Genomic DNA, 25,743 nt, shown 5'->3' with positions numbered 1-25,743 from the left:
ATAATAAAGGATGGCCAAATTCGGCCATATTTAATAGCCATAAATAAGAACCTGCAAGAGCTGTGAAAACAGGGGCTGATAACCCAAAGCACTCCATTGGGGTTTGCTATCCACAAGATACAACCTGATGATGAAGTACTGATCAAAATCTGGAGAGAAATCCTGCTGACACCTCATTGGGAAGGTCCCTTTTTTGTCCTTCTCACCACAGATACAGCTATTCGGACAGCGGAAAAAGGCTGGACTCACGCATCTCAAATGAAGAAGGTTGAACATTGAGAAGAGACACCTGGGTGGAAGGTGACCTCTTACCCAGGGAACTTAAAGATAAAACTACAGCATCACGGTAAATGACCGACAGGGACCAGATAAGTTGTTTGGTACCAGAGTGTGAATGTTTTCCGTTTATTCATTTTAAGTGTGTATATTGTAACAAAGTTTGGGTCACGCATTGCAGAGGAGGGTCTAGGCCTAAGGGTCTGTGTTTTAAGTGTTTGGAAGAAGAGCAAAGCCTGACTAGCTGTATCTTAGTGCTTGCCACAAATTTGGGTATACTGGAGCTAGATTCCCCTGAGTGGTATCTAATATTTAAAACGGGAATAAGGGTAAAATTGGATTCAAAAGCAGAAGTCCTAGCAGTCGAGTGCCGAAGGTCAAATAAAGTACCCTGCAGGGCTGATACAGTCAAATTATCAATGTGGGGCACTTTTAAAAGACGATATGCAGTTTGATCCAGTTGTGGAACCCCTGAAGAATACACCTGCTGCCAAGAAGATGGTTTACCTCGTCACTGGTGGCAACCCCGTGGGCAAAGGCAAAGGCAGAGGGGTATGCCTGTGGAGAATCCTGATGGTCCTGAGCCTAGTCGTGTGCAAGATATCCGGGGTGCACCCAGAGGATCAGTCCAGCACTGAAAGGCAGAGCCTAACTGACGAGTGCAAGCAGTGCTTACAGACAATCTTGAAGGGGCAAGAGGTTCCAAAAGTCATGGCAAACCAAGCCAAATATGACTGTCAAAGTGACACGGAGAGAGGGTACTGCACCTATAACGGCATTCAATATAAAATGTGTAAATTGGAAGAGGGGATAGTATGCCACAACCCAAAGGTGATATCTAAGGACAGGCAGTCAGAAACATCATTCACCCATACAATACACAAACAGGATACAGGGGAGACCACTACTATTCCTATTTGTAACCAATCTAATCAGACTGTATAGATAGGAGGTAAAACGAAGTCAACCTTTGTGGGATACTTTCAAGTTAACAACTTGTGTTACAATAACAGTCAGCTAGAAATGTGTGTAATGGGTGGAAGAACATATTGGGTAGGAAAGAATCTGAAACAATGAAAGGTCCTCACTAAACAATGAACCCATAATACTTGACCTCCTCAGAGATGATGATGATAGGATATGCTTGCAATACAATAAAACTTTTTGCTTTTCAAGGAATAAAGGATTAGATCCAGAAAATAAGATGAAGCAGATATCTCAGGAATTAAAAAGGAGTCAGAAGCAAGGAAAAAGAGGATGGAACAAGAGAGGTTAAAATTTTTAAGCGAACATTATGAACAATTAGAGAAACAACATAGTGACTGGGGTTTACCTGCTTTTAATCAGAATCTGTTCACAGATTTGATGCAGGAGATTGCAACTGAACTAGGTTTATCTAATTGTTGGATCTGTGGTGGACTTAAGTCAGCTGAAAAATGGTCATGGAAAGGTGAGTTTAACTCCAGAACAACTGCTAAAATGGGACAATGATCAAATTTCCAAAACAATGCAGAGACCTAAAGGGTGGATTTTAGATCGGAGGATAATTGGAACAATTTGTATCAGTAGAGAGGGGAGAGAACACACTGAGGTAGTGGGATACACTCCTTGTATATCCACTTTGGCAGTGAACTCAAACAATAAAACCAAAATTTGGCAATCTGAACCCCAAACGGGGTATTGGAGTTGGATAAGAAAAGAAGGTTGTGAGTGGATTAACTCAATTGGACTATATTGGCATAAAAGTTCTGGAGTTAACCCTTACCAATCTTTGGAAAGTCTAAGAGATTACTGGAAGGACCCAGGGAATGTGAATATGAAGTGGAAGGTTCCTGATGGAATATACTGGATGTGGTAAGAAGGCTTATAGTGAATTACCCTGCAGGTGGAAAGGATCTTGTACTCTGGGGATGATCCGGCCCTTCTTCACGCTAGCCAGGTCCAAAAGTAGTTTATTGGGAGCTCCCCTGTATGAAACTTTGAATAGGAAGAAAAGGGAATTAAAGAAAGAACTTCCTGTAGCAGGAGGGAGTCAAAAATGGGGAGAGGAGGAATGGCCTGCAGAAAGGATACTATGGCCCAGCAACTTGGGCCCATGATGGAAGTTGGGGATATAGGACCTCAATTTACCTGTTGAATAGGTTGATAAGACTCCAGGCTGTGATGGAAATTGTATCAAATCATACCTCAGATGCTCTTGAATTATTGGCCAGAAAACATTCCCAAATGTGGGCTTATGTGTATCAAAATGGCATAGCATTAGACCTCTTAGCTGAAGAGGGAGGGGTGTGTGGAAAATTCAATGAGTCCGAATGCTGCATAGAAATTGATGACTATGGGGAGACCATCAGGGGCCCTGCGGCTGAAATAAAAAAGGTAACACATGTACCAGTTCAGAAATGGAACTCGATCCTCCAAGCTTCATGGTGAGATCAGTTGTTTGGGGAAGGATCTTGGTGGAAAAAGGTGGCATTCTTCATCTGATGTTCTATAGCTGGGGTTATATTTCTGCCCTGATTAATACCGTGCTTTATTCGATTAATACATTCTGTAGTGCAAGGTATGCAAATAGCAACCTTGTCTACAGATCCAGAACTTGCAATAGAAAAAGGTGGCCAAGCCCCCAAAGTATCCAAAATAATGGCACTGGGGGAGGGGGAAGAGAGAAGTAAAGCTGACGAGGCTTTGGCTAAATTCAAAGATAAAGTAAAAAAAGAAAACATTGTTTATCAGAAATACTGTGAAATATCCCAGGAGGAATGGGATGATTATGATAGATGGGAAGATGATTAAGGGAATTTTTTTCACTGGTGATTGTTGTCACTATAAGGTAGAGGGAGCACTATTGGTATAAGGTAAAATTTATTAGATAATTAGAAACATAGAATAGCTGTTTAGAATAGTTTGCTAAGAGTATTTTGCTCCAAGAGAAAAGCTGGTAAAATTTGGTTAATAAAGCACAATTTAATGTGTCCATGTAGAAGGGGAGGGACTGTTATATATGATATATATATTAAGTAATTCGTACTTAGAAATTAAAGAATCTAAAATTGGAAACTTACAAGCGGCGACCTGGGAAGACTGATTTGCAATTGTGAAGCACTGGTGGCACCGAGGAAAATACAAATTTACAACAGAAAAGAGTGGCTGCAGTCGGAGATGGATCGTTACCAGGGCTAAGTTGGACTACACCCTGATGATAGATACCCAATATGCATTTGTGATAAGACAATCGGAGTTATCAAGAGTGTGCATCCCAATGCCGAATTCTCGAAAATAGAATCAAGCTCTCATCCCTGCCCGGAAAACAGTTTCAGAAAACCAAACTCAGAAAAGAAGACACATGAATATGCGAACTGAGCCAAAGTGGACAAAGAACCCTGCCTTAGGGGAAACAAACTGTATAAAAACTGATCCCTCAGTGGCTGGATTTGTGAACAGGGAAGGTTCAGTGTGATAGAGGCCGAACGGAGGTTCACTCAACACTGATCCCAGGATTGGTGGTGTCCTTTTTATTGTGGCTTTCCTCAATCGCTTTTTGTAGAGAAATAAAATTTGCTTTGGATTATTAATCTGGCTACCTTGTTTATAACATTATAAAAAAGCATCTCAATTTATAGACTGAAAAATGGCAGCAAATTAAAAACTTGTAAGGTTACCTGAGAAAAAGCAGCAGAGTCAAGGCCAGAATGCACATCCCCTGAGCCTTTATCCAGTGCTCCAGTTAGTATACAATATAGTCCCTAAAATTCAATGGTTTTTTTCTTCCCGACTTGAGAGACAAGCTCCTTGGAACTATACAGCATTTTGCTACAGGCTAAGTATCTTGTACATTTATATTTTTACATGTTAACCTACCTCAAAAGACATGCTGATACTTTCTGCTTGGCACACCAACTCGAACAAATTATGTGGGTAAGTCACATGGCTTCCTGAATTCCACAACCTTAAAACTGGTAGCCCTAAGTATCTTTAATACTCTTAAGACTTCCTTTTTCAGGATGACATCATTATAAGATGCTGTAACCTGAACTAGGTCTACACTAAAGCTTAACCTTAGTTATAGCAATTCAGTCCTCATCATCAGCTGTGCAACAAACAAAGTTATCAGCTATATTTTAGAATTTATAATTAAAACTCAATTACACTTAAACACAATCGCTATTCTTAACTTCAATCAGCACTGTTAGAAGGCTACAAAACTTAAATCTTCAAATTAATGTTCTAAAGAATGACTGATTTGCAAGGCCCTAACTGCTGTAATACACAGTGTCTGGGCTGTGCCCTACTGATGCACATATGTTCTTCTGTATAAAGATATCAAAATTATTTGGGTTGAAAAGGACCTTAAAACCATCTAGTCCCAATCCCCCCACCATGGGCAGGGACACCTTCAACTAGACCAGGTTGCTCAAAGCCCCATCCAACTTGGCCTTGAACACTTCCAGGGAGGGTGCAGCCATGACTTCCCTGGGCAACCTGTGCCATGCCTCATCACCCTCACAGTCAAGAATTTCTCTTCAATATCTAAACTAACCCTGCCCTCTGTCAGTTTGAAGCCATTCCCCCTTGTCCTATCATTCCATGCCCTTGTCCAAAGTCCCTCTCCAGCTCTCTTGATTTATTAAAAAACTATGGATATTGATCTAATACCAATATCCAACTATGACGGACAAAGACTCTCTAACAGTTTAAAGTTAGAAAGTGTATGTTTATTACGATGACGGGCAGCGTGCGGGATCGCTCCCAAATACACACGCGCAATTTACAGATGATCACAGGGTCTTTTATGTACAGGAGTATTGAATACCCAAAACACAAATGCATATTCATAACTCTGGTACATCCCATTCCCCCCCCCCCCCCCCCCCCCCGCTTCGTATGGCAATTAGCCAAAAAGCCATTAAGCATGCGTAGTTTGTTCTTTGAAATGGGTCGGTGGTCTTTTTTAGGGGGTGGGGTCCCAAAATGATGAAGAAAGATGGGTCTTCCTCTCTTTGACTTTTTAAGCTTTAGTGTTACGTGACAGCTGAATCCTGTTTTCCAGGACTGTTTGATTTATGATTGTATTGCATTCATAGAGTCTATTGATTATTCAGGATGTAAAAGCCTAGTTTGACAGGTTCCATGATTTATCAGTTCCTTCAATTCAACTTCTGTTAACAAAAGGGAAGCTTAGCTACCTTAACTCAGCAATATCTATTTTAACTAAAGTCTTTAATTCTTCTAAATCAGTGCTTCACTCTTGTAGCCCCTTTAGGTACTGGAAAGTTGCTATAATGTCTCCCCAGAGAGAGGGAGATATATCAGAAGGGTCCAGCTGCTAATCAGCCATTCAAGGCGGAAGTGTTGGTAGAAGAAAAATATGCTATTAGAAATCCTGCATCCTACACTATATATGAAATACACTGAAGCTATGAAACAAATAGGAGAAAGAAAACCACTTTAGCCTATAATGTGAAAGTTATGTAAAAAGGGTTGAGGGAACAATATTTAACTTCTTAGCTTATTCTGCTTTGACCATTCACTGCACTCTGTTACACCCCCATCCATGATGGCTCCTCTCAATGAACAAGGACCTCAAGACTGTTGACCAGTTCACAAAAAAAAGTACTTAAAAATGCTTTTGACTAGGAAATTATCGTTTTAACAAAAGGCTTCAAAAAGGCTTTTTTTTCAAGTCAGTTTCTGAAGACAAACACCACAGACATCATGCAGTGTTGAGGTTCTTTCCTTTTTACTTGTGGAATTTTTTCTCATTGAGTTGCTAAGACACACTGATGGCTGGGTGCTTGAGACAGGAGGAAGTTGGCCAGGCCTCAGGGAAGGAGGGTGTCTGGTGGCACTCCTCTGGTTTTTGGGAGTTTCTCTCAGAGGGACAGAGAAAGGACAGAGATACCATGAGAAGAGAGGCAGGTAAAGGATGAGGGCTGAGGCAGTTGCAAGTTCTCGCTCTCGACTTTTGGAGGAGGACGGTCGAGCTGCTGCTTGGGGAAAGGAATTTTGCTACCACCGCTATAACCCAGCTGGGAGCTGCCTTTCTTCTGCTGCTGGGCCCTGCACCCCCTTGCCTTGCCGGGACGTCCCATAGTTTCAGCTATCGCTGCGGAGTTTCTGATACATCTCGTCCACCGCCCCGGGATTTCTGCTCATCCCTGCCGTTCCAGCTTGCTGCTTCCGAGAGTCCTGCTAGGGCACTGGGATCGACAGCCCCAGGGGCTTTGTGAAGCGAAGCCTCTCTTCCATCCCTCCTCCTCTCGGACAAAGCCGTCATTACCGCGTGCTCTCCGAGCCCGCGCCGGAGCACCCCCTGCAGCCACGTGGGGATCCATCGCAGCTGCCCTGTCCACCGGGAGCCTGCCAGCGCTCCCTGCCAGCTGTGACCATCACTACACCAAAGGGGAAATTGCCTGGAGCTGAGAAGGCTGGCACTAGGTTCCTGTTTCTGTTTGTTGTTAATGCTGTGGTTGTTGTTTTGTTTGCCTTGTTAAACATACTAGTAAAGAACTGTTATTCCTATTCTCATATCTTTTTACCTGAGAGTCCCTTAATTTTAAAATTATAATAATTTGGAGGGAGGGGGTTTACATTCTCCATTCCAAGGGAGGTTCCTGCCTTCCCTAGCAGATACCTGTCTTTCAAACCTAGACATACAGTTATCCAACTCCTTCCTTGAATAAACATTAAAAAAATATATATCGTGAATACTAATGCCAGAAAAGGTGATATTTCCATGTTTCTAGTTTGTCTGAACAGATTGACTTTTTTTTTTACCAGCTCAAAAGAATTTGAGAAATTTGTGACCACCAGTTCTCATTTTTAAGTTTAATTTGGTAATGAAATATGAAGTAAATTGATTTTTAAGATAGTTTTTTAGTTAAAAGAAATGCATAAGAGTAGTTTGCAAACAGATGCAAGAAATCTCACAACACTGCCTTATTGATTGCTAACATCAAGCTTAGAAATTAAGTTTCATAGAGACTTGAAGTCAAACCTGACTGTTGGGAAAGATGGGACAGGAAGGACTTATGGATATGATTGTATGGTAAGAAATACTGCAAATGTAAAACCTGTGAGTGAAATAAAAATGAAAGCTAGTTTTGAGATGTAGGCATGGGAGGCAGGAAAATGGTGATTAGCTGAAGATGGGTTGAAGGACAGGAATACAAAAGACTCAGGAATGTTGCCTTTCCACCCTGCCAAAGGCCTCAGGGAGAAAACAGATAAGAAAAGTAGTCTTTAGAGCTTAGAATATAAAACTACTACACCTGACATTAATTTTTATTTCCCATTGTATGTCCATACAGCATCTTAAAGTGTTCTGCAACCCAGAGTTTGAACTCTTACACATATGTAATTAGGGCCAGCATCCTTGTGTCTATAACCACATCATCCTGAAAATTTAGGAACTCATAAGAGCTGGAACCATTTATCTTTGGGTGCAAAATTGTCTTGGATGACCAGATGCCAGCTTCTGCCATTCCAGCTCTTCAAAAGGCTCCAAGGAAATTAGTAGAATCTCTCAGAGCACCCTTTTCTCTCTACACACTAATCCAGACTGCACAATACAGTACTACAGAACATGGACTAATTGAAAGTGGTCATTGTAAAATTATTGAAAGAAACACTCAACACAGATTAAAAGACACTACAAAATGTCAGAAAAAACACTCCAAAAGTCAACGGCTTCACACTCACCACTTTCAGAAACAACAGACTGCTTCTCTCACAGGATCACCTTACATTTTATGTTTAGGCAATGCAGGTGGACTCTATTCACCAGACAAGCAGCTGCCTGGCTGTTTCCTAGGCTGGAAATTCAGGCTGCACAACACCATTTACTAAGAGGAAGTCAGGAAGTTACACAGTAAGTTGCCATAGGAGTACATACACATAGGGCAAACTCCAAGATGAAGAAATGTCACACACAACAGGAAGCTACTGCAAAGTACACCATCACTCTGTCCTTACTGCCCTGTGGAGACCAGAGCCTAGTGCAACACACATAGAAAGCACCAAGAACGTTCTTTAGTCTTTTACAGAGAATGTAAGAGACAATGTTCAACTCCCACCATAATTACAGAACTGAGAAAAGGAAGGACAACTTGATCCTCCTGCTATACCTTTCCAGTTAACACAGCCAAAGTCTTAACAGCAGCAGCTATCATAAGGAGGATGAGGGGATTTTGAAGCTCATTTTGGCCAACACTTCCCAAAATATCAACTCTCTCTTGCCCTATTTCCAGGAAAGATCTCTCTGGCTTTCTTCTAAAGCATTATTTTAATTGAAATTCCAACAAGAGAAAAATCACAGGGAGCTCTGCTTCATCCTCAATAATCCTGTTGATGCCTTAAATTTTAGCTTTCATGTTTTTCAGATTCTGTGCTGCTTAGGTGTGTAGTTCTGAGCCTCATATTAAGTGCTAGTAAGCTCTCTTCAGAGTAGGTAGACAAAACAAATCCTTTTCCTGCTGAAGACCAAGGTCAACTTTCAGGCCCAAAAGCATGAACAACGGGGGACTGAAGGGAGGAACAAGAAGGATGAGACCTCATAACCTGAAGCTGCAATTGGACAATTAAACCCCAATATGCAAATGGACCAAAACCGATAAAAATGTAAGACCTCGTGATCAGTGGGGCATTTTGTGACCATTCTAAGTCCACCTTGGGTGTAGCCCTGGTCAGGCTCTTGTCCTGCCCAAGGTGTACCCTAAAGGCCTTTCAATAAATATCTACTTTATTCTCTAGCTCTGTCCAGTCTGTTTCAGGTCAACCTTCCCAAGGCATCACTGTCATAAGAAAAGGGAGTCAGTTTATAAACAAACAATTTACAAGCACATTCTTCATGTAACCTCAGCAATAAAAATATATTCTGATGCACTATTTAAATAACTATACTTATTTTAGAAAGCTTAAGATGTTCAACTATAGTCTTCAAAAATTCACAGAACCAATTTACAGTTAAGTGAATGCATCCAGACTGAGATATGGTATATGCCATGAGAATGCTCTTTATACATAGCAACTCTCAACTTGTGAGCTATGATTAAGAATCACTGTCCATCCCCAACTTGAATAGTGAATTATCTCAGCTCTGCTACAAACTAGCAGACAGTGGCAAGTTCTGCTTCTGGGAAAATAAAGTTTACCTCTGTTTGGATAGCAATATTATTTTAGGATCTACTGTGTCAATCCAACTGCCTGCTGTTGTCCCCTTACCTAACACACTCATAGCTTAGCAGCAGATGTTGGGAACTCTCCTAAAACAGTTTCCACAGGAACTTTCCATTCTCCCCAGTGTAATTGTTGAAACCATCCATTTCCTATGGCTTTAACCTGTATTGCTATACTCTGAAGCAACCTATTTTGGGGAAAGATGTTAAAATTTGAAAACAAACTATTCTAAAAGCCACATTAGCTTGACACCTCTGCCTTGCTGGTGATCAAAAGCATCCCTAAAACTAGGTTATTGCATGCAGCTATGTGATCACTTTTCTGACAAATATTCCCAAGGAATTAAAGAAAACATGCTAACAAGTAGCACAGCTTATATTCAAGAAAAATTGTGTCCTTTACATCTAAGTTAGAATTTTTTTTAAAATTCAGTTATGATAAGAAAAGGTCTCAAAATGTCATAATTTTAAAAGATTTTTTTGTTCTGAAACAGCAGTTCCAAGCCAGTTATCTCATCTTTGCCTAGTTTACTTCTGCTGTTAACTCCTTTGTAGACACTGTGATCAGCTCTAAAGTTCCATGTATGGAGGCTCACATCAACTAATAAAGAGAGTGAGCCTTTAGAAAACAATTTTAATATGTACCATAAGCTATGCCTAGGCTGCTTATCCTTAGTGCCAACTCACTGCAGAGAATGAAAAAAGGGCTTCAGGACAAGCAAGCAAAGGAATAACATTAGTATACCAGAGAAATTCATAATTTCTTTAGAGAATTTTGGCCATGTAAAATGGTCTTGCTTTCACATGTTTGATATGCCATTTGACTATTCACTATGTAGCATAGTTTGGTTTGTTAAAGGCTTTGATTTTAGCTACCACTAATTACAATGTATTTATGGACAGGGCTTTGAGCAACCTTGCTTAGTCAGTGGAAGGTACCCCTGCCCATGGCAGGCAGGTTCAAACTAGGTGATCTTTAAGGTCCTTTCCAACTCAAACCATTCTACAATTCTGTTATTCTATTTAAATAGAACAATCCATGATAACAGGAAAGAAACTGCTTCATTAGATGACTCATAAATGATGAGCTCACATGCCAATATAAAGCTTCAAGATACTCAGGGATTATGTGATTAAAATCCCACTGGCTTGCTGGGAGGATTCAGCAAGATAACTACAAATTACTTAGAGGGTTAGTGTCAAAAGGACCTCTGTACTTATTTAGCCTCTGCTCTAGATTACTGACCCACTTATGAAGAGCTAAGCATCCCTGCTGTGCATGCCAACACCCCCTCCATCTGTTTGCTTCTGCTTTCTCAGAACCTCTATTAGTCTGCATAAGAAGTTCTGTTAATTACCACATTAGCAGCTTTTGCATAGCACACAGAATAACAGTCTCACTTAGTATGTAGTAATCTTGACAAACAGCATAGAAACAGAGCAATCCTAATTCAACAGGATTATCAATGACATACAGTAATATATAATATGCAGATTTCTGAAGAGGCCATTTAGTACAACCTTTGTCCAAGCTGCTCTCAGTTTTGAGAAAAGCTTGTAGGTGTTTAGTTGCTTTAGGTTTCAATGATGAAAAAGTATACTAGAGTTAAGTACTATATGAAACTTTCTGGAAATCTCCAAGGGGAGCAGAAATTTGTGAAATCACAAATGAAACTTCTGTTGAGGAAATAATGCAACAGTGGCAAACAGAAACATCCCACTTTTGTCAATATCTACACTGAGCATTAGTAAATAAATCTAAAGGAAGTTTAAAAACCCCACACAAAACCAAACACAAAAAAACCTCCCCAAGCAAAACTAGGTTTGGAAAGTTAGCCCAGCTGTCACGTCAGAACTACATCACAGCATCTCGGCACCTCAAACTTTCTGTTGACTAGGAATGAAAAAAGTTCCAAATTCAGCATTTTATTATTTATCCTGTCTGATCTGCAGAGCTTTAAGACATTAATTAAATAGGTCTTAATCAGCAGTATCGTTAACTTACTAAATCCAAGAACAAGAATCTCCAGAAGTCATTACAGTACTGAGTTGACATTTGTTATTTCCTGGGAACCCAGACTCCTGATACCAAAGTGAAATAATATCAACAGTCCAAAATCTAACTGTGAAACTCAAGAATTCTGACAATCCTGATATAATCTCACCCCTTAATACCAAAGCCATTTCTTAGTTTAAAATTAAACCCTATACAATTGTCAACATCACTTCAAGAGCTCTCTAGATACTAGCTTACTCCTAAGGTAGTTAAGATAAGTAAAACCTAGGTCCAGTATTTTTTACAGCTTACTAGAGGATAGAAGAGAACAGCATATCACAGTCCAGCAAGAACTGCTGGTCACAACATGGAGACTATACAGAGTATCATAGAGCTTTGTATTCAGTTTTAAAGAATTATTTAGTATGCCACACAAAAGGTCATGCAAGCAGAAGGACATACCGAATGTAGACTAGGAAAACAATGATATATTAGCATATTGTTTGTATCCTCTAGAAAAATTAGACAACTGTTCTTCTGAAATACCAATATTTACTGCCCCAGTACCCCTCCAGGAGAGCTCTAGAAGACAGAAACACATTTTAGATCAAGTGAATCTCTGTATGGGATATTTAACTTCTGTCATATGAAACACCTCACAATTAAAGCATTTTGTCTTTATTATGATAGACTTGCTAAATACAGAGCCATCTTATGTCAAGTCAAGAAATACATACCCCTACAGGTTCCAATCTTAGTCTACTGATATACACCAAGACAAGAAAGAGCTAATATTTTATTTCTGGTTGTTTTCCAGCCAGCAAAAGGAGGAAAGCAGAAGGGAAACCCATAGAATTTTGGAACTGCTCTAGGGAAGAAAATACAAGCAGAGGGCAGCATTAGAAACAAAAGGTGGATAGAAAAGAGAAAACCCAATTAAAGTAGTCATTTATTCAGAGCATACTCATGATTTTCCCAAACAGCTGTGTCAAATCTAAAAGAGACCACTAAAACCATTATAAGAGTTATAATACATTTGATATATGGAAATCATTAGTGACACCAGTCAAACCTAATTTGTGCTATGATTAATACAAAGTTTAAAAGTAGTTGGCATGAATGTGCTAATACAGAAATTAGCATCATAAACCAGATGAAGTTTCTCTCCCCTAGAAATTATTTTAAGTGTCAAGGCACTAAATGTCCAAAATATTCCCATGTCACCAGATCCTCTTTTTCATAGAAAAACACACCTGTGAAGTGATTTGATACTTGTGTTGCACATAAGGAGCTTGCACAGGCACCTTAGTGGTATTTCTGTACAACATGAATGGAAAACAGACCGCATTATACTTACAAACATAACCCTTGCCCCTCGCACAGCAGTTGCTATGAATTAAGTTGAGAAAGACAAAGGAGGAGAATTGCGAGTTATTTACCTAAACATATATACATACCAGGAGTGGAAGAACAGGTCTAGAAATACTCCAAGTTATTAAATAAAAAAGTATTTACATTAACCAATGACAAATTAAAATCATCTTCAGACAGTGTGCCTCCAAAGACAAAACTTCAAAAGGGAGAACGGATACAGCTTGTAAAATTTAACTGCAACTACCAGACACAACAGAAAATAAATAGATGACTGAAGTGTTGACCAAGGAAAAACTAGTCTTATTTTTAAAATGAAAGTTCAAGTATGTTCCTCTGATTATAGACAGGGTTATTAAATAAAATCGTAAGGCAGTGGTACAAACTAAGAACTGTGCTAGACACCACCGGAATACACAGAATTTAAATCTAAGTAGCAATGAAAATTGAAACAAAGATATTATTAGAAATTGTAACTTTACAAAGCATGCAATTCACTTATAAGCAAGCACTATATAAAACCAAAATAGGTTTTAAAGAATTTGTAAAGAATCAAAGCATGCAACTGATTTTTTAGTCATTTGTTCAGATAGCCTAAACATCCATTTACTTATTTCCTAAGTGGTTGTAACATTTTCAAACATAACAGCACTCACCTTGGAATTGTCACACATTTTGTACTGCAATTCTGAGTGGTAATTGCCTTCTCAAGCTCATCCAGCTGTCCTGTTTTCTTTAGCTTCTTGACCAAGCTTTTCACTGCTTTTTCACACCATTTTTCATCCTGACCATTCTGCTCACTACCAGCAGCCCCTCCAGAGCCACCAGCAGATTTTTTCCACCCCAGAAGTCTCTTCACAACTGGTGGAGTGAATGGCAATATGGATGACATGACTTTCACCAGGTAGAACACTCAGAAAGCAATAGAGATTCCTGTCTGATCCCTAAAAACACAAACCAAAACAGATGCATTAGCACTGAGGTTTCACATGAAACAAATACCCTGCTTCAGACTTTTTATTACCAAATGCCATAGGACCCCTGCATCCTAAAATAAGTCAGATATGTCAGCATAAAGGTTAGGTACTTCACCAATAAAATTCAAATGCAAGTTTGCTTCAGACTCTTCAACAGTTAGCACAGACTAAGGTTACTGTTAGGTTGGACATTTAATTTTCCCTCAAGTCTTTCCTGGCTAAATCAGTTCCAGAAAAAAAAAAAAAAAAAAAAAAAAAAAAAAAAAAAAAGTTAACTTTAGTCTAGCTTTGCACCTAGGCTGGCTGGGTCTATTAATTTATTAAAATTTTCCACAAGTGATATGCACATTCTGTCCATCTCCAAATTAATTTAGCATGCAAAATTGTGTTTGAAATGTCATTTACTCATGACAGCTTGACAGAAGTCTTCCAACAGCCAGCCATTTCACAAGCCTTTTCTCCTTGTTTGTCATGCTTTAAATAACTACCAATTTTTGTTCCACTGGGGACACCAATTTGAAATTCACTTATAAATCTGGTAATTAGCTTATTCCCATCTTTCAGTCTAGAGTTCAATGGCTTACAGATAATTAATCTTCTCAACTGGCAGTGCTCAAAGTCATCAAGTCTTTCAAAATTTATTAAAGGATTAAATCTTAGCTTGCAGATACATGAGAAGTAGAACTGTCCTTTTTCAATTTTGATAGCCTCTCAGTATCAACTACCTGATCAGGATGTTTATATGAAATGAAACATTAGAAGATATGCTGAAAGTTGGGCTATGTTTAACATTCACTACAACTTGCACTTCAAATAATTTAAAAGAAAAATTATAGCCATTTAGAAAAAAAATCTTGGTTTTGGAGCTTCTATTAGACTAGTTTTATGTATTAAAATATAAACCCCAAACCAACCACATTATTTCAGGCAGACAGCTGTTAGAAATTGCTCAAGTACATAATGATGTTATGGATAGAAGTATGGCACTGAAGTCAAAAACAATCTTATTTCCAGGCAATGACCTCCAGAAAGTTCCCTTATTTCCAAGCTATATAAATTAGTTCAGACAGCTGAAAAAAACTTGTTTTAGCTAAAACTTAACGCTAGATTCAGTCTACTCAATTTGAGCTTTCAAGGCAGCTTACATGTCTCTACATCCTGTATAGGTATACTCCTCACTTCTATCCAAAATACACCAACTTAATCTTACTGAAGCTTCCCATCTGCAAAACAGCACAGTTGATTTGGGATACTTCAGGCTACAGTATTTATGGCTAATTTATGCCTTGTCATGTCTTTGCAGTTTCACTGAGAACCAAGTCAACAGACACCAGATTATATTCAACAAGTAACTTTAAATCATAACTTCTCAACTTCCACAAAACAGAACATTCAGTAGACATGACATTTCAGTTTCAACTAAATTATACCTCCATAAACCAGCTTTTGAGAGCACCTAAAAACACAAATGGAGCAAGAAATGTCGTTTTCTCGGATCTGGGAGACAGAAGTTCCAATTAACAGGGACTCAAGATTAACACTGAGAACTTTATGCAAGCCATTTGAAATAATCTATCCTAAATAAGAGAATCATAGAAATTTTCAAATTAAACACTGACTAGAACACTCAGGGTAGTTTCATAGGGAGGAAAGCCAACCCAACAGCTTCCTGCCACAGGGAGCACAGCCCTCCTTTTCTTCCCTGTGGTACCATCACCACTACCACCTCTGCATCTGTGCTAATACCTTTCCACAAAGACTCAGCTAGACAACCAAGTAAAAACTGATTCATTTAGGGGTGAGTTTTGTTTACTTTTTTTGCTGAGTAAGTTTTCTTTCAGGTTAACAAGTTACAGCAGCTCACATAGAGTACTGTAAGTACTCCAACTGATGTCAGGAGAGTTACAGGAGTATGTATGGAGGACTCTAGTCCCAGCCTTCAGCAGCCATTGTAGCATTGACTGCTTTGCTGGAAATGCAAATCTGGGCATATACTTTTAACTTAGATCATTTATTTTGGTGGCAAAGCCAAATAGGCAGTCTTACAGTCCCTTTTTCACATGTTCTGAACTGTTCACAAGCCTGGAAGTGAAACATGTTAGTCCTCTAATGCAATACACTGAGTAACTCCAGAGATGAAACAGGAGGCTTGCATGTCCTCTACTGTTTTAAACTCTCACACTAGGTTTCTGAAACAGGGAATAGCAGTCACTCTGAGTGTTAGAAAAAGACTTCAATATTTGAGCAAGGCCAACATTAGATGTTTCAGAGGCATATGCAAGAAATTGAAAAAGACCAAAGAAGATAACCTCTTTTGCTTTAAGGATCCCATTTTAAATATCAGCAATTGATGGTATAATACTTGAACATTAAATTCAGTGTTGAAAGGTGTGGGCAACCAAGTACCACTATCACTGCTTATCCACACACCATTTCTTCCCCCCATCTATGGAGTTCACTGAGATATAATATACATATTTCCTGTTTAGCTTCAAATTTTTTACCTTTCATTGCCCCAGAATACTCCTTTGATTGTCAGTCTTATAAAACACACACTTCAGTACGGTCTCATTTACCACCAAGGTAAACTGCCTATTCTTCCAGGCCCTCTAAACATTCTCAATGCTTTTATCCAATTTTTCAGCTTTACAATACTCCTTGTGATGAGGTGTCCAATTTTGCAGTATTTTCTCCCTTAAGATTGATCTATGTATTATTTTCTGTATTCCCTGGTGTTCTTTTTTTTTTTTTAACCAAGATTTGCCTTTCTGCTTCAAATGCAATTTTGAATAATTTAAGTCTTGCAGCAGGAAATAATTTAGAAGCCTCATGCATTTCAGTTTTTCTGTATATTTAAACTCTCACACTATTTTGACATACTCAGAGGGGGAAAAAATATAAATCATTCTTTTTCCACTTCCAAAAGACTCTAAGTTCAGAACTAACTAATTGGAAATTTCCAGATACTATACCTAGTTTTAACCAGTTCCCTTATAGACATGCTCATCCAGCTTCTCTAGAAGCTGTCAGTGTTTAATCTGCTACCCCAGTGAAAAGTAGCTTTTAAAAAATATAAACCACAAAGGGATACACTTAAAGAGCCCTTTATTACAATGATTATTACAGCTTAGCATTAGCATCTATTTATAAAAAAAAAAAAAAGACACCACCCCCCCCCCCCCCCCAAAAAAAAAAAAACAAACCAAAAAACACAACATACACCACAGCTGAGGACTAAGTCTGGGAGGTTTAAACAAGCTTCTTCTTTCTAGCTATTGTTTTGACATATCAGGGATTTGCCAGGAGTATCAATAAGAATTTCACTAAGTTATTTCAGTAGTGGCCCTGTATCTTTCAAAGAGATGGAGCAGAGAAAATGTAACAAGTAGGACAGGACTTCATTAATCTTAATACTTCAGCCAATTGTGATGACTATTCACAGGAGAACAGCACTCTGCTCCAAGCCTAGAAGAGACAGTGCAAAGTGCGAGGCATGGTTAGGTTGAATTATGAGCAATTTAGATAAATGCAAATTCTGCAAGGAAAAAGTAGCAATAAAGAAATTAATAAAAAATACCCTACTCTGCCAGGAGTGGTACATCCAGCCTAGCACTCCATCTCCAAAGGTGGCAAAAGGACATGCTAATCAAGAAAAGCACAAGTACCTGGCTCTTTTCTGAGCCTGTTCTCATAATTCTTCAGCATCTTAAACTGTTACATCAGTAAATTAAAGGTTACATGTCTATCCATTCCCTTTAGCAGCCATTTACGGATCTCCTGCCCAAAAATTCACCTAACCACTTTTTGAACCTGTCTCCACAACCTCTGGCAGACTATACCAGAATTTAACGGCTCACTGTTTAAAGAACTACTTTTAGCTATTTTCCTTATCATCTTCTTAGTTTCAAAAAGTGCCTCGTGTTCTACTGTTGCAAAATGTGGAATATGTAAAATTTTCTTTAAAAGGGATGTTATTTGATCTTTATATACTTTCAAGCCTAATCAACAAGAAGGGAGATTTAATCCATGAAACAGGGAGCAGTTAACAAGCTCTAAGTGATGTCCAGGTGTTACAAAGACAAACTACTTGGTAGAATTGCCTTAAGGCTTAGGGCTGGACATGTTTCAATGATCTCAGATGTAGGGGGAGGTTAACAAAGCTTGGCAAGAAAGATGTACCACTGATAGTGGACACAAAGAATGCAGAATTTATGGGCCACAAGGACATTTGGCAGACCTCCCAAGATAAGGGAGAAACTATTAAAGCCAACTCAGCAGCTGTGCTGAATCAGCTCTGACTGGGTAAAAGGTAATTCTGGCAGGGGGAGATCACAACCACAGACTCATGAACCACTAACCCAAGAAACCCACTGACTCAAAAGAAAAGACTGAGCATGCAGAATAATTAGCATTAGAAGCAAGGGAATCATTAATCAATAGAAGATAGAATATTAATTATTAAGAACTATGTAACTTGTAGCCAATGAACACTAATTCCTTTGTTTGCTAAAATGTATAAATAGTAAAAAGTTTTAATAGTTGGTGTGCTTGATTTGTGGAATACCACTGAGCATCCAGGCTTGTGCAACTCTGAAATAAATAATGTCTGCCTCAAGTATGTAATTATTGGCTTGTTGCACACCAGGTAACGAATCTGATTTTTGTGGACAACACTACTGCTGCAAGCTTTGCTGAAGAACTGTTTGTATTCATCTTGCCTGCAAGCTTCATGATTCTGTACATTTGAATCACATCCTTCTCTCAAATGGAGGGCTATCATCAGCCTTTTGTCACAAAGAAAGTATCTGAACACAGCTCATGCAGTTTGGGATGCTCTTCTGTAGAGATGTCAAGCCTGAAAGCTTTACTACTTCGATTAAATTACAAATACTCAAAGACATTGCCTAAGGACTGACCTAAAGACCACAGAAAAATTGTATCAGTCTATGGTTATCTTCTCACTTATCTTTTTGGTCATATTATCCTAAAGCTCTCAACATTATAATTTAAATAAAAAGTACAGACAGAAATCTACACCTTGTGAGGAACCGGACATAGAAGGCAGAGTGCATATCTGATGCTGAATATCTGGCAGGAAATCAAATAAAAACACCTGTGTTGTGTTCTAAATATCTATCCAGTCTCAGACACCATGTTTATGGTAACAGGTTTAGGAGTTACTGATGCAGCCCATTTTTGACCAGCAAATCCCATTTCAATTAATCAACTGTAACTTTTGCCTTCAAATTGATACAGTAATATAGGTTTTGATCTTTCTTCCTAAAGAATCATCCTATTAAACACTGGCACTGTTGATACTAGCCTCTTGCTAAAAACATTGCTCTAGTTCTTTTGCCTTGTACATTTTCTTCAACCACAAAAAAAAACCAAATGTTTTCCCCAAACACACTCAGAAAACAATCTTTGCCAACGATGCAAGAAACATTTCCACGTTGCTAAATTGGCTGCAAATTAAATATATGCTAAATATGTAATATCTCCTCCTCCTTGCAGTCTACAACATCTCATCTCAAAAAAATAAGTACTCATTTACAGCCTTTGCTTTTAAGGATTTTAAGTGTGCTTCACAATCACTTATTATTTTCACTGCCTCTTCCTTTGCTCACTCTGTTCTGCTGAGGCCCAACACCACAGCCCAAATCTGATTTTTAATTCCCATGTACTATTTTTAATTTCCACGACAACACACCAACATACAGGGACTCTGAGTAACTGCAGAGAGATTTTTGAGACCCCTTTCTTAGCTCAACTATAGGTGAACTATTAGTATCAAGGCAGCAGTGCAATACATAGCAGCAAATTTCCACTGTTTTATCCCTTTCCACTTTCTCTGGATTGTACCTTAAAACTGCAGCTTTGAATACTCAAGGTGCACTCACTGTTGCCCAGAGAGGTATAAGAGTTTATTTAGAATGATGGAACACAGGGAACACATGCTGTTATTCCTAACAGACTAATACTGGAAAAGCTACAAACTGCCTAACTGGTGATATTTATTTCATCTCTGCCCCCATAGCATCTCTGCTTCTTGATGCACACGTTTCTATAGTGTGTCAAACAGTGTCATAGTTGGAAGCTTCTAAAGTCACAGCTTGAGTCATGTCTGCTATTTATTCCATTCTACTGTGGTTCTCTGGAACAAGTATTAAATATTAAGCCCATTATCCCAGCAATAACTAAGCATAAAATACAAAGTAAACCTTAAAGACAGCATGCTATCAGACTAACATCTTCAAGAGAAATTTTCCTTTCCTGAGTATCTGGAACATACTATAAACATACTGTTGCTACCAAAAGTATCAAGTGCTTTCTGGCTAATTTATTCTAAAACCTTATGCAGTATATTTCATATCAGTCTGCTTATTCATCTTAAAATTGAAAATAAAGAAATATGATCTCTCTTAGTTTTACTAGAACCATTCTGTCTTAGAGGAATTTCATTTGCAAGAGCTGTTCTGGAATAAAGAGGACAGAAATTAAGCTCCTAAGGAAAGAAGATCAAGGAAAATAATTAGTGGTATTTGAGAAAGAGTCTACAGGCTCATTTCCTCACAATTTTAGTCCCATTTTTGAGATTTTTTAAGGCAAATTTTTTCATTACTCCTGGAATTTGGACAAGATTCTTTATCAATTTCATCAACTGCACAATGTTTCAAATCTTTCAGAAGACAAGGGTGTATCCACCCTTTCCCTTCACATGCACCCCTGTGATATTACTGGTTTCACAATAAAGTGACATTAATTGAAGCATGTTAAACAATAGTGGGAGTTGAAGTTTTAAAAGGCATAGCTTATGCAGTACTTGCATGTCTCCTATATTAAGTCAAAGTCATTAAGACTTATAAAAACAATAAAACAAGTATTTCATCTTGCATTGAACAGAAGAAAAAACAAAACTAATTTATTGTAGGCTTCTCGATCCTTCAGGCTGTGTTATTCCATCCAATGAGACAGTTTATTCTCTGTGGAATCTGAGAAAGTTCTCCTCCATGTTAATGATCTCAACTTTCAGGAAATCTGAATTTTGCATGAACTTCAAACTAAAATCAAAGCCAGTTTTTTCCCTTTCAGATAGCATACACTCTAGTTAAATTACACAGTGTAACAGACAAGAGAAGACATTTCACTTCTATTGCAGCCACAATCCCTCCAAAAACTGCCTGCCACAATTTGATAAGAGCTAATTTTTTCTCTATAAATGAATATTAGACACCTGGTTTTGTCATACTGGAGAAGCTCAAGACTACTGTCACATACACACTTTTCTGAAAAACAATCACATAAGAAAATGAGATGGTGCTCATCTTCTCATATTTCAGCCATAGTAGGACAGCTTCAAGTATTCCCTTACTGGTTTTTGAGTGTCAGGGTTTTAGCTTGTTGCTTTGGAGGAAGGGGAATGCAGCCCTGCTGAGCAATGCCCTCAAATCTACCTCCCAGTTCAGCTTTTCAGCCAATTAGCCCAGCAGTGGGGAATGGCTCTGAAGAGCTCCCTCCCAAGGGGTTCCATCTGGCCAGCTCACAGCCCAAAGTTTCAAGGAGTAAAGCCAAGGTCCTGGTTGAGCTTTGACATGAGCCAATGGAGGCAGGCTGCTTGTGATCTAGGGGGGGACAGGAGCAAGGAAAATTCTTCTTGCTCTGGGTCGACTTTAGAATGAGAATTTCAAACATGCCTACAGAAACTCAACATGCACAATTTTTAAGTATACTATGCTCTATTATTGCAATGCATCTTGAAACTGCATAACTGTAGTCTTTATATAACTCACTGAAAACAGAATTACCCATCTACTTTGAAAGTAGACTTTTTTCCTCTCACTCTCTTCATGAAGTTTGATTATGAATCAAATGAGAAAACTCATATTTCTCATACACAGAACTAAAATAAGCACAATCATGACATTAGGAAAGCTTCAGAAGTTGGATTCTTTTTTTAATTACTAAGGACTACTGTAAATGACATCTAAATGTAGTAATGAAAAGTAATATTGCTATTAGAAAATTGCACTCTATGCAACACATTCATTTATGGTATACTAAAATTGCATGCAACTGGAGACACAAGAAAGACGTTAATTTTACTAACCTTTGATGAAATTACTAATAGGACTGAGGTATTTTAGCAACTCCCCTAGAATTGCAAATGAGGAAAATTACAACTGCAGTCAGCCAATTCACCTGTCTCTGCAAAGCAGAGAACTTCTTCCACTTAGTGTTATGAATAACCTAACAGTATTGCTCCTTAAAGCTAAAAGGCCATAATAGCCCCAAAGAGGCACTCCAAACCACAACAGTTTAAGCCCTTACCTCATTAATTTTGACTAAGATTTTTCATGTGCAACAAAGTGTCAACTTCATTATTTTAAAAAATAAATACTCCTGGGCTAAATTTGACAGGAATATTCACAGAACTGATTATCAGGTACCTAGGTACCTGTTTCAGTTTTTATCTGTATAGCTTAGCAGCTTCTCCACTTCATTAAACCCCAAACAATTGCATTTAACAATTAGTTAACACAAGATCACTTTTAATACAGGCTAAACATAAACATTTCTCAAACAATCCCCCTTGTTAAGCAGAGTTCACTTTGCATAAACTCATATTGCTCCAGGGTACTTAAATCTAGCCTGAGTCCCAAACTAAACTGATAGGACACCCAGGAACTGCTCTCTCACAGTCTTTTCTTGGTCTTACTTGACCACTTATGGCTATCACCCATCATCATAATAAAAAGTCATATGGAACGAAGCCTTACTGTTTGTAACAGTTTCTCTATAGAAAGTGGAGAGGAATGTTTAGGAAGGTTTCCTGCAGTAGCCCAGAGTACTGAATACAGGGCTGCCTGTACTCTCCACTCTATTACAAAAAAAAAAAAAAAAAAAAAAAAAAAACAAACAAAAAAAAACTAATCTCATCGCATGACCTGCAGCAATTCAGTTTAACAAATCAACAATTATAAATATTTTGGCAAAGTAAGCTTAGGTATTGTTTGCCTCTTAGCACACTTGACAATCAGTTAATGGCTTTATGATAAAAGTCATTAAATCCAATCTGAAATGCAGAATTTACAGCTCACTAAGCAAGTCAGGCCCATAAATGAACACTTTCAATTACAGGGCATTTATATGCACAATCATTAAGGCAGCATTGAATAAATTTGAAAGCTCAAAAATACTTTTGATAATTCAAACTTTTGTGCACTGTTCTTCATACAAACAAAACTTAAGAATTCATTTCAGTCTCAAGCAGAGATCAGAGTCGTTATCCAGGCCTGTTCTCACAGTGCTTTTGTGGGAAAGGGATTGGAGAGGTGGAAACAAGTTTTTTTTAAAGTTGTGTTTAGCATCAGAGATTTTTTTGGAGCTCAAATAAACTCAAGTATATGAACTGGTGCTCAACACTTCTGAAAGATCAAGTGGAACAGGAAAACAGAGAACCCAGAAGGGACTTTCATTTGGAGATTCACTGTAATTATTTGATTTTGTTCATGAATCTAGCTTCTGGGTAGAATAAAAGAATAGTTAAAAGATCAATGATTTTAACCTCATTTTTTCCAGTTGTGGTATTCTTTTTAATCATTAAGCAGAACCTCAGAGAAGTTGAAAAATTCTTCTCCAAGATTATATTACACAAACCCAGCTTCTTCCACAAAGAAAACTGGATCTTCAAATACTCATTCCTTTTGGTGACTGTCAGTGTAGTCTGAGTCTGACCCACACAACTGCAGAACAACAATCAACTACCAGGTTACTCTATTAAAATCACAATATGCTCTTAAATATGTGCTTAGACTTGTCTCTGAGTTAAATTTAAACCACTTTAAATGAGACCCTCCCCTTTCTCTTTTTAAAGGCATTTGTAACTAATGCTATCTTTCATCATGATAGTGCTAAGCAAATGGGAGGACTTCACAAACTTCCTGTTTACTTACATTCTCATTCTCCTCTAATTCGCTAGTTTGTAAACAATAAAGTTTTAAAAGCTATACCTCAGAAAAAACACACAGTCACTCTACTTACACAATGCAAGCTCCAACACTGCAGCGAAGCATAGGAAAGAAGAACGATGTTGCTGTATAGACTAAGGGAAGCCTTTCACTTTAACAAGAGGGGGTTTTGTTGGTTTGGGGTTTTTTCCCAGTTTGGAGAACAGAACAAAGACTAATCAGTCTCTCACTAGAGAGTCCAGTCTCCACAGAAATAATGTCACAAATCAATCTGAATGTACAGCTCTCCAGGCTAAGAGGAACACTTAAGAAAAGACAAACCTGCTGTTATGTGCAGTCTCCTAATAAGCTGTTATTATAAACTGCTTGTTACATATGGAATCTGACTCATTTACAACCATGAACTGTGATAACATGAGCCCTACACAGGTTGCAGCATTCACTAGCACTATTTTCAGAACTAGTTTGATGGTAAACCCAGTAAGCAAAACTTTTTCTTAATGCTATCCACTTGTTTGTAAAGAATTTGAAAAGAGCACAACACCCCCGTTGGGTTTTTTTTAGTAAAAACTGTGACAGACAAACAAAAATACATGGGACTAGGCTGCAGTATGAATTCCAGCTGTTCAATTCAACAGCTCTCCAAGACTATCACAAGAGCTCTTCACTCACCCACTTTTTAGCCTTCTTTTATTTCCCCAGAATGAAGACTAAAAGACTAGTGTCACACTTTTTCTCTTCCTCTCCACCCCCTACAAAAGAAATTACAAATAGGAACTCCACAAAATTACAAAAAAGAACTCAGCAGTAACACCAACTACTTGCATTTATCACAACACAACTTTTCCCATGCGCTTATCTAGGTAGATGACATACTTAACAGATTATGTTTGTTTACATCTTACAATGCATGGATAGCCATAGCATTAATATTAATACCATGAAGAAACCCACTAATCAATTCGCACGTACATGTCTCATGTAAACTGTGTATATTTCACATCCATGGCTCTGGAATACACAAAAGAGCACTGGCTGAAGTGAAGCCTTGCAATCCTAAACACTTCTTTCCAACTTGCTTCTAGCTTTCTCCACCACCCCGGCACAAAGTCTTTGCACACCTAACTTCTGTAAGAAAAAAAGTCCAAGCAAGAGAAGGAGGAGAGAAAAGAAAAGCATATTTCCCCCTCCCCTCATCCACACACTGAGGGCGCAGGCCAAGCCTTCCCACCTTTTAACACCCCGCGCCTTGGGCTATTGCAGCGTGTGAAAGGCGGAGGGGGTGAGAGCGACTCTCTGCCCCGGACCTACTTCCTGGGAGCAGCCAGCAGCAGCCGCCCCACCCCCCTCCGCGGCAGTTTCTTTCCGCCAGGAGAGACAACCTCCCGAGTCGCCGCCGCCAGTGGGGCCCACCGCGCCTCTGCCGCCCTCAGCGCCAGCAGCGCCCCACCACAACAAAGGAGGAAGAGGCGCGCGGGGAAGAGGGCGCGGGGACGAGCCCCCGTCTCCCGCCGGGACCAGGCCGGGCCTAGTCAGCCCATACACCGCCGACGGGACACTCCTTCCCACAGCGCAGCCAAGCCGCTCGTTGAAACCACCCCAAGACCAACCTCCTCCTCAGCAAGCAGCCCTGCCGCCCTGCTCCCTCAGCGTTGCTCTCCCCTGGGCGCCCACCCTCCCCACACCCATTGGCTCCCGCCCAGACCCGCCCCCAGCAGTGGGCGGGGAGGTGGCGCACTGGTTCAGCCATTCGTCACTTGAGAAACAGTGGGCGAGGATTGGGCAACGGTTGTCAAGGCCCGAGCCCAGCCGCCGATTGGCGGATTGAGCCGCCAATAGAGTGCACACGGCCCGAAAAAAAGAAAGGGAAAAAAAGAGACGCGAGGCGAAGAGAGATGGATCTGGCTGGGCGGGGTGATGTGCTCCGCGCGGCGAGGGCAGGGTGGCCCTTATTGATCACTCCTCGTTCCACGCGCCCATTA

The 25,743-nt window shown here is 39.2% G+C and overlaps 1 protein-coding gene across 5 annotated transcripts in view; it reads right to left on the bottom strand.

Moving 5' to 3' along the window:
- LOC310922192 (mothers against decapentaplegic homolog 2-like) overlaps positions 1-25,442 on the bottom strand; it is a 90,249-nt gene extending 64,807 nt beyond the window's left edge. For 2 of the 5 annotated variants that reach the window (XM_083882609.1, XM_083882613.1), the window contains exons 1-2: positions 25,372-25,442; positions 13,473-13,760 (exon numbers count right to left, since the gene is read on the bottom strand). In XM_083882609.1, the coding sequence (XP_083738735.1) occupies positions 13,473-13,708 (236 nt within the window). In that variant the 5' untranslated portion in view covers positions 13,709-13,760; positions 25,372-25,442. Of the gene's footprint in view, positions 1-13,472; positions 13,761-24,433; positions 24,533-24,733; positions 24,773-24,992; positions 25,063-25,371 lie in introns of those variants that run through there. The other 3 variants (XM_083882610.1, XM_083882612.1, XM_083882611.1) reach the window with 3 other exon arrangements.
- Between the last annotated feature and the right edge of the window lie 301 nt (positions 25,443-25,743).

Source organism: Zosterops lateralis, assembly GCF_965231275.1.
Source record: "Zosterops lateralis genome assembly, chromosome: W".
NCBI lineage: Eukaryota > Metazoa > Chordata > Aves > Passeriformes > Zosteropidae > Zosterops > Zosterops lateralis.
This window is presented reverse-complemented; position numbering and strand designations above follow the sequence as displayed.